At 37.7% G+C, this 10,010-nt stretch overlaps 2 protein-coding genes across 2 annotated transcripts in view; both read right to left on the bottom strand.

The window, feature by feature from the left end:
• Positions 1–4,015: 4,015 nt before the first annotated feature.
• LOC118748120 lies at positions 4,016–4,782 on the bottom strand. The gene has a single exon (XM_036482434.1). It carries the CDS (start codon positions 4,660–4,662, stop codon positions 4,489–4,491), a length of 174 nt encoding a protein of 57 aa, XP_036338327.1. The 5' UTR covers positions 4,663–4,782; the 3' UTR covers positions 4,016–4,488.
• The window catches only part of LOC118747645, a 7,418-nt gene continuing 1,423 nt past the window's right edge, over positions 4,016–10,010 (bottom strand). Inside the window, exons 2-3 of the mRNA XM_036481694.1 lie at positions 9,901–10,001; positions 4,016–4,904 (exon numbers count right to left, since the gene is read on the bottom strand). Of these exons, the coding sequence (XP_036337587.1) occupies positions 4,713–4,904; positions 9,901–10,001 (293 nt within the window). The 3' untranslated portion in view covers positions 4,016–4,712. The remainder of the gene's footprint in view (positions 4,905–9,900; positions 10,002–10,010) is intronic.

The following is a 10,010-nucleotide window of genomic DNA, read 5'->3' as shown; positions in this document are numbered from 1 at the left end:
TAGATTGGCGCTTAGCGTTTGGCCGAGCTTCTCCTCCGACTCGTGGAACCAATATAACCTAACCTAACCTTTTTTTGTATCCGTCAACGGCTGTGTACGTTTGATGAATTTTGGGCTTGGGTTCGTTGGAACATGTCTCTGAAATAAAAGGTGTCTTCCACCAGAATGCCAATACTTCATTATGCCTCCCATATTCCTGAAGAAATTGGTGATAAGAGAAGAAGTGATGATAAAAGAAACCAAAGGCTATAACTCTTACAACAAATACAAAGTTGGTGTTGGAGCAATGGACCAAAAACTTTGTCGATATAGTTACAAAAAGGTTAGCTTCGGCATTTTTATATCCCAGCGCACTTGTGCACAAGGGTATTATAACTTTGTTTGTAACAGGCAAAACGAATCTAGAGAGATATAGACAAATGAATACATAAATGATCAGAATGAAAAGAGAAATCAATTAAGCGGCGACTGTCTGTCCGTCCGTCCGTCTGTGCACACGATAACTTGAGTAAAAATTGAGATATCTTAACGAAACTTGGTACGTGCACTTCTTTCGGACGTAGGACGGATGGTATTGAAAATGGACAAAATCGGACAATAACCACGCCTACCTCCCATATAACGGTAATTTTCAGAAATACGAAAACAGCGATATTTTAGTAACTGCTGAAGATTATTCACTCAAAATTTATATTTACAATAATTTTTAGACGAAAAATAAGAATATTATAAATTTTTGGAAAATGGGCGTAGCCACGCCCACTTATGGTTACATGTGTATATCTTGGTAACCGCTGCACCAATTTTTTCCAAACTTGGCACGGTTGTTACCCTTGCTATAGCATACCAAATGGCCGAAAATAACCACGCTCACATCTCATATAACGGTCATTTGGAGAAATACGAAATCTTTGATAAATCAGTAAATATTAAAGGTAATTTATTCAAAATTGAAAAAACCTTTTTTTCTAAATTTTTGGCTATGGTGCTTTGACCAGGGCTTGAACCCAGGTGCTGAGGAGTGGAAGCGCCCACTGCTTACCACTACACCACCATCAAAATTGATGCTTGCAACAATTGAGAAAGCTTCTATTGAAGAGCAAGCTCACCAGGATATTTTGCAATGCTTTGGGGAAATCACCAACGGCTCTGTTGCTGATTCCAGTTTTTTAGTGATGTTGATAGCCAAACGATGGATAGACAAAGCAGCGACCGTACAAGAAAAAAGGTAGGAATTTAGAAATGGGGCTCCGGGCACAATAGACCTATTGGTCGCAGTGCTTACCCCTACTCATCTATCTAGAAATGGAGAAATATTTACAGCTACCCCTTATACTCAGACAAGAAGATCCTTTAATTTGGTGGAAGCATAGTCGCAAAGAATTTCCAAATTTGTTTACTCTGGCAATGAATTATCTCTGCACGCTACCTTCCTCAGTAAACTCAAAAAGACTTTTTAGTGCATCGGGTAGCATTAATGTTGAAAATAGAAATAGGTGTTGGCCGATAATGAGGAAATGCTTCTTTTCATAATGAAAAATATATACATTTTTAGCTATAATGGTTAATTATATACATAATATTAAATTTAATTACAATTAAAAAAAAAAAACTTCTGAACTAGATTTTTAAATTGAATTTTCTATAATGGAAAGCAGAAAATTTTCAGAATTTAGCCAGTATCCGGCCGGATAGTCGGATAACAGAAAAACGGCCGGATAAGCCGGGTTCCGAATATCTACCTGATACCCGACACATCCCTACTTCCAACAATTTGCCAGTAAGAAAAACAGTTGATCGCTTGATGATGAAAGCAATTCAAACTAATAAAGGAATTATTTATGGGGTTCTTACAGTTGAAATTGACAAAATAAACTAATTTAACTATATGTATAATAACATAGGACATACCATTTTTATTCGAAAATTGCTGTGAATAAACAGCGAATTTGGTTTGGAGACAAACCGGTGTCAGTGTTGTACCCAGCGATGCCAACCGGGAACAATTCCCCGATTTTGATGGAATTTGATTTGCTCGGAGGAATCGGGTAATGGCTTTCAATTTCTGGGGAATTCATTATACAAACGATTTTTATAAAAACATTTCTATTGAGAATAAAATTCTAACTAATGTCTCATTACGGTGTTAAAGTGTGTTTGCATTGTTCAACTTTGCGTTCAACATTTGCGTTCAACTCAGCGCAGGGTTGCACGAATTATTATTAAAATTCGTCCTTATTATCTCAATATATTCAAGATATTTCTGTTTTTTTTTTTGTTGTTTGTCTTGTTTTATAGTTTTTTGGGGGAATACCATTGAAAATAGGGGTATTTTTTCAGGAATTTTGAGAAATTCGCCTCAAACGAGTTGGCGTCGCTGATTATGCGTTTGGGCTGTTTCACACTAGAATGATAGAACAATTATTCTCACGGTTTCACACTGGATGAAAAGTAGCAGAACAGCATAACAAAATGTGTATACGTATAGGACGTTTGAATGGATTTGTAACTTTGCGCTTGAAATTTACGTAGCGGCATATTTGTAGTTGCGTACGTAATAGTGCGCTGCAGCAAAACTGCCACTGGAACAACTTTTTGAGAAACTTTACCTCACCGCACTGCCTCTCTTGCCAACAAACACAGTTGTTCTGGTGGCAGAAATGTTCCAGTGTGAAACCGACCTTTGACAAGAGATGATGGAGAATCGTTCCATAATACATCATACTTCTACGCTGTCGGAAACACCAACAACGAAAATGAGAACAAATTTATCAGCTGTTCATGAAACTCGCAAATTCTTACTTGTATTTGGATATTTTCCTCTTTGAGGGCGAATGATTTCGAACTCTCGGGCAAGAAAATTTTGCCCTTCCACGATGCAAAATATGTTTGCTGTTACACACAATCCTGTGAAAGGGCATGTTTTTGCCTCCTTGTCCTTGTTTAGCTCACGCCTTTAATAATATTGTCGTTTAAAGCAACCTTCTCCCCTGACAAAGCTTCAAAGGGCAGAGAATGTGTCATTTTAAGAAACGAACACAAAATTTTCTTCTGTTTCGTTGTTGGTGTTTCCGACAGGGTAGGAGTGTAATGTAATGTGGAACGATTTTCCGTCATCTCTTGTCCCAAATTTGGTTTGGAGACAAACCGGTTTCGGTGTTGTGCCATCTTCAGTGTCATTTTTCGTTCTGAATAGTTTCTGTTTGTCTGTCTGTTAGGTACGTCTCAGCGGATTATATTCCTTCATTCAACCAGTAGTTTCAGTTCTGTGTGTACATCCCAGGGTTGCCAGATTTTGAAACGGAGAAAGGAGTACATTTATATTTTCGATAGAAAAAAGCAGGACATGGCATAAAAAAGGAGTACAATAAGTAACCGACGAAGACTTGAGCTTTTCTCCCAAAGTGTTTAACGCCGGTAAACCCAAATGAAGGTTAAAATTTAAAAACAAATTAATAAAATTGAAGTAAAATCTGTGGATAATTAACAATAAACTACTTTTTAGCAAAATCTATAAAAAAAAACTGTGCAACAGATATTATATTACAAAATATTAATAGCTGGTAAAAGGACTACAAAAGAAGTACAAAGCTAATAAAGGAGTACATTTCCATATATTTTTTTTTTTTGAGTACAAGGGAGTACATTGCAATAAAAAGGAGTACGTTTACTCCCAAAAGCAGTACGTCTGGTAACCCTAGTACATCCTCAGGTAGAAATTAGCTGCTCACCTCTTTTTTGATTAATTCGAAAAATGACACTGAAGATGGCACAACGCCGAAACCGGTTTGTCTCCAAACCAAATTTGACAAGGGATGACGGAAAATCGTTCCACATTACATCACAAAATTTTCTCCCCGTTTGCCTTTGTTTTAGAATCGAACACAACAAAAAAGGTGGCCATCAAAAGGCAAGATTTTTTGGTAGACACGAAAACACCATAAGTGACTGGATAATTTATAAAATATTTGATTGTCATTCTCGTCATTCAAAATAATTTAAAAAAATCACTGAGTAAATTTGTATCATTTATTAGAAAATGTTTTCATTGCGTAAAACATGCGTTTATAAAACTGTTTACAAACTATTGGTTATTTGAGCATTGTAAATAGTGCTCCTGATTTTTTAAATATTACTCGGACGGAATAGTTTGGGTTTCAATTTAACCTAAAATTGTTATGTGAACTTACTATGCATGCGTATAAAAGTATAAATTTGTTTTTAAAAAGGCACTTTTTAAAAATTACGATATGTTGCCGTAAGTTTGTACTAATTCTTAATGTGATTCCTCTTATCGCGGAATTTAGTTGCTAGATTAATTGTGCAGTTTTTTATAGAAGTAGTATTCGAGTTAGCAATTATTTTTAATGACATCAAAACTTTTCACACCGACCATATATTGCCTTGATTCACTTGATAAAATATACGGCAGAAGTTTCCACATATTTGAGTCATGACAATAACGAGTTCAGTATGAAGGAACCTTACCTAGGCGTAGCTGATCTCATGCTCATAGCTCTTTCCGTCCCATTCGTGATTATCGGGAAGCGCATGATGACGCAAACCACAAAGACGCGGTCCAAATCGTAAAATTACAATAATAACACCGATAATGAAGAGAGCAAGAGCAGCTACGGCTGGATAAAGCAAGATAAATGCCATTCTTTTTTTCTTTTGCAAAAGTGCTTTAAATGTCGTATTGTTAATTGGTTTTAAATGTCGCTTTCGCGCTTTTGTAGCTCTACGTATTCCTCTCGTTGTTGTTGTTGCTGCAAAGTGCGACCTTCAGGACGTGGTGGGCGCTGCTGTTGCAACTGATGCGAATGTGGTTCAATATGCGAAGAAGACTGATGAACGGGCACTTCCTGCGCTTCAATGTCTTCACGAAATATTTGTGGTTTTGGCTAAAAAATAAAAATAATGAAATATTAACTGAAAATGATGATGATTTGCTTTTTTGGCGAAGTTAAATAGTTTTAAACGATTTCATGACGCGCAACCAACAAAAAATTTGCCCGTAAACCTAAGATAAAACGCCTAATTAAAACAATACTACAAGTTTAGAGCAGATCTTAAATTTTAATAAATCATTTCATTTCACTTCTTTATTAAGTCTATGGTTACAAACCTTACAGACTAGAGGTACAACATCAGCTCTAAAGATAAAGCTTACAAACTAAACTACATAATTAGAGATAATTGGATTCAAGCTTTGATAAAAATGGGGATCTAGGAAGAGCGAAATCTAAATCGAGGCTACTAAATAAGCTCAGTAAGGGCCCTTATAATAGGGGCGAAATTTAAGTAATTAGATTTGGCAGTTTTCACATGAAACGGACAACGAAAGCAACGGAGGGGGCTACGAAAGGTTGTGATTTAATATTATCAATTTCTACATATAATATTTTCGACTTTAACAGTAAATTTAAATGCCGAGATGTGCAGCCACTTCTTCTTAACACCTACATCGAGCTCAGTTGGCACATTACGCCCAACAACAAATTTCTTGGGCTTAACCGTTTTTTTTATTTTTATTTTCCACTGTAGTCCACTTAGAGAGTTCGGGTGGGGGAGCATAAGCGCCGCAGCATCAGTTGATTATTTAAAGCAGAACCAGAAATATTTTGATCGTCAGCGGTATCACCATTTGAGACGAGAGCAGCAGCAGATTGAGCAGACGTGGATGGCAAAGAGAGAGCACCATCCGAAAGAGTACCAGTATCAACATCAGCTATTGAAGCAAGAGTACCAGCATCAACATCAACAAACACATTCGGAGCAAGAGCGGTAGCAGAAGACATATCACCAGAGGGAGCATCAACAGCGGCAGCAACAACATCATTAGCTGGGCAGGTCTGTTAGCTGGGCAATGTCATTCGTGTTATAAGTAATATTTTTTTGATAACGAAGATTGTAGGCACTATTGGTAGACTTGGCAGTTGATTCTCGCTTACTCTCACGCGAACACGTATTTGGGCTGACAGCATTAGCTGGAATCGTTTGACAACTGTTACTGCGCGAAAGCTCAGCGAATTTGCACTTCAACAAAGTTAGCTCTTTGGATAAGAGAGAGATCATAGCAATGAGATTTACTGATACTTTCAAGCAGTTATTGCAGATAAAAACAATGCATTTGATTAAAATATCAGAAGAATCAAGAAATTCTAAATTTGCACAAGTTTTATGATATTTTGATTGGCAAAATTTACACGATACAGCAGATCCGATATTAATAAACCTGCTGCAATGCGAGCAAATATTGTTCTTTTGCGATAGCATAGTCAAAAAGATAATTAAAACGGAGCGAACATAAACACGTCTGAGCGCACTGCTTATCACCAACTACGTATTCTTATGTAGATACATTATTTTGGCGACGGCAGAACTACACCACAACTGGGATTGTGGAACTGCTATTTCCAGATTTTAAATTTTAATGAATCATAGAACCAGATTTTTATTAAAATAGGACACTACTGTGCTATACACATGAAATGAAAAAATTAAATAAGACTGTTTTAAGAAATACATCGTTATTTTGCAATATGTAGTGCCGCTGCGATTCAGATTGGCGGCTTGCAAAAGAACGATGTTGCTTGCGTATGCAAAGGGACTTAACCGCAGCATTTTCCAGTTTAGATAAAGAAACTAAAAAGGTTGGTCTAGCGGTGAATGCAGACAAGAAAAAGCAACATATAAAGAATCCAGACGTTGCGGGACACTGTTGGCAGCTATAACTTTGAAGGAGTGAAGGACTTTGCCTACCTGGCATCCAGTATAAACATCACCAACAACGTCAGCCTGGAAATCAAACGAAGAATAACTATTGCCAACAGATGCTACTTTGGGCTCGGTAGACAATTGAAGAGTAGAGCCCCCTCTCGACGAGAGCAAATTACGCTCTACAAGTCTCTCGTCATACCCGTTCTTCTATATGGCACAGAAACGTGGACTATGTCTCCTGGAGGATGGTTTCGTGCAAAGAACACGTATCCTCTGGGTAGCAACCAAACACCCGTTTGGGAGCGAGCTAAAGTGAGAAGGCGTAAAACTTCGCGTGCGCTGGGTTTGGGTCCCGCCACGTTGAAGTCCCCCCCAATGAAAAAGTTCAGAAAGCCTCGGATGAGACCCCTTTTTTTTGACGAAATTCCTCTCTCGTCGTACAAAGACCACACTCTATAAGCCACTCAATATGCCTGTGCTGGTGTATGACGCGGAGGCATGGACAATGAAAACATATGTATGATGAAGCGGCTCTTGGAGTTTTCAAGAGAAAGGTTCTGGGAAAGATTTACGGACCTTTACGCGTTGGCGATGGCGAATACCGCAGACGATTTAACGATGAGCTGTTTCAGCTTTACAACGATAAAGACATAGTGCAGCGAATTAAAATTCAGCGGCTCCGCTGACTTGGCCATGTCGTTCGAATGGACAGAAACGCTCCTGGGCCGCGATGCTGGTAACAGAGGAAGAGGAAGGCCTTCTCTGCGTTGGAAAGACCAGGTGGAGAAGGACTTGGCTTCACTTGGCATTTCCAATTGTTGTTAGTTGGCACAGAGGAGAAATTACTGGCGTGCTGTTTTGGACCCGGCCAAAATCGCTTAGGCGGTTACAGCGCCAATAAAGAGAGAAGAAGCAGATGGAATGACGAATGATTAGCACATAAAAATACAGCGATAAGGATGGCTTGGACATGTTGTACACATTAATGACGACGCTCCGGTGAAAACATCCTTCGACTCCGCACCCATGGGTGGACAGCGAAAGCAAGGGCGCCCACGAACAAAATGGAAGGACCTGTCTGCACACGGGATTAGCAAATACGCACAGGAGAGAGGCAATTGGAGAAGCTTTGTGGGCCCTGCACAAACCGACAAACGATTGTAGTGTCAAATTAGAAGAAGAATTAGGAAATAAATAGGAGTATTTTAATAAGTTCACCCAGTACCAGTGACTGTTTTTTGTTTTTTTAAGGTACAGCTCTTTTAGGGAGTTCATTAGGGGTTTGTATACTGTCGGTATAGTTGTATATCGCAAAACCGCCTATCTTACGGCACTCAAATTTAACAAGAGAGCGAAAAAACTGTTTTTCTTTGCAGGCAGTGCCTTGATAGGCGCTATATTCTCAGCTATTATTTTATAAATCTGGTTTTCATAACGATTGTACGATTGATGCATAAATCTCGATGCCTGTAGTTCGGGGAAACCAAATCTCATTTTTTCCACAGCGGCAATTTAGGCGGTTTTGCATCTGGTCGATGGGCTGTTTTGCAAAAACATCGACGATATGAAGGGCGTTCGCAAGGTATCATAAAGGTCATATTTTGAATCTTTACAGTTTTAACAAATAGTTGGTTAGTCCTCTAAGCTTTTACTGTTTACTGCATACAACAATGCTGCAGTATCCCACTCGGAAAATATGTAAGCACTTTTCGACGTAATCCACGTTTTCTTTCAGCTTTTAGTACCAAAATTATCAACATGATCAATGTCAACTACTAGTAAAGCACGAAATGAACACCTCGGATGACGTCTTACCTAGTTATGTCCTAGCGCCGAATTACTCCGAGAGACTGCTTTACATTCTACGTACCTTACTTTGTAAAGCGGCTCAAAAGTATGTGTGATACCAAATGTTCAAATGTAGTAAAATGCAAAAAAAAATAAACACATCCAATGAGCTGTTCGTGAGTGATGGGGTTATGAAAACATAAAATAACTAATTTTTGTATATTACAGACAGATAGGATTATGGCTTATTAAAACACACTTAGTAAAATTTTTAAGCTCGTGTTATTTTTTTAAGTTTTCTGAAGGGAAAGTCTTATTCGATCAAAAAAAAGTGATGTTTAACGATTTTATAGCAATTCTACGATAATATGTATTTTCCCGTGTAAACTTCAAAGCACCGGCGGCACGGGTAAATATTAACCCATTTCAAAATAAGAAAATACGTGTCTCCTAATTGTTGATATTCTCTAGTTCTTGGGGGTGAGAGCAGGAAAAATCAAAATAGTTGATTTTCCTAGGTATTTTGGGCCACCCTATGTGCATACATACATATCGTTACCTTAATTCAGGAGAAGCAATACTAATTTGGTTTAGATCCCATCATGAATCATGAACAAATAAACGTTAATCTTAAATTTTTATATGAGAATTGAAGTCGGTTTTGTTGCTTTTTCCATTTTTCCTAATAAAATAATCTTGGTACAAAGCTCAATAACAATTTTAAAGTCGGTTTTGTTTTTTGCTTAAAAATTTAAATTGTTGTTAAAAATAAAATCATGCATGCAGCTAAGAATTTTTAAAAAGTTGCATAGTTCCGTTGTTTTTGGTACGAACACTCAAATTTTTAGTGAAGGTTTAAAAACGCAGGTTTGAAGTGAAATTAGGTAACGATATGTGCATATGTGCAATCTTACTTAGGAGCTATATAAAGTTAATAGGGCAATTCATCAAAACGCGTAAATGCCTCATAACCATGTAAACTTCGTAAACTTACTTCATTTTGTATGGGAAATTCGAACTATTTACGCGGTTACGTGGCATTGACGCGTTGCCATGAATACCCATAACAAAAATGAAGAATCTACATACATATCGCACACCATCTTCAAAAGTGGCACTACTCAAAATTTGGCATTTTGGAAATTATACACTAAAAATGTACACAGAGCTTGTATTGTTGAAGAAACCATACGATTAGCATGTGCAAAGAAATAGTTTTTCGCATTTTCTGACGAACGCGTTATTTTGAGTTGTGTCACTTTTGAAGATCGTGTGCGATATGTATATATTTTTTTCCTTAATCGGGCGTTTCTCATGTTATACTGGCCCGCGTAACTACATACATACGTATCTATGATGTTAAACAAAGTTTATGGAACGTAAACTTACGTAGAATCGTTCGAAATATGAGGCGTCCTTTAGCTCAGTAAAATCCAAAGGGGGCTGCAAGTGTGGCGTAGCTGACCAAATGGAAACCAACCAGCGATTACCTGTTAAAT

This window comes from Rhagoletis pomonella, unplaced genomic scaffold, assembly GCF_013731165.1.
Source record: "Rhagoletis pomonella isolate Grant_MI unplaced genomic scaffold, Rhpom_1.0 Rhpom_scaffold_00012, whole genome shotgun sequence".
Taxonomy (NCBI): Eukaryota; Metazoa; Arthropoda; class Insecta; order Diptera; family Tephritidae; genus Rhagoletis; species Rhagoletis pomonella.
This window is presented reverse-complemented; position numbering and strand designations above follow the sequence as displayed.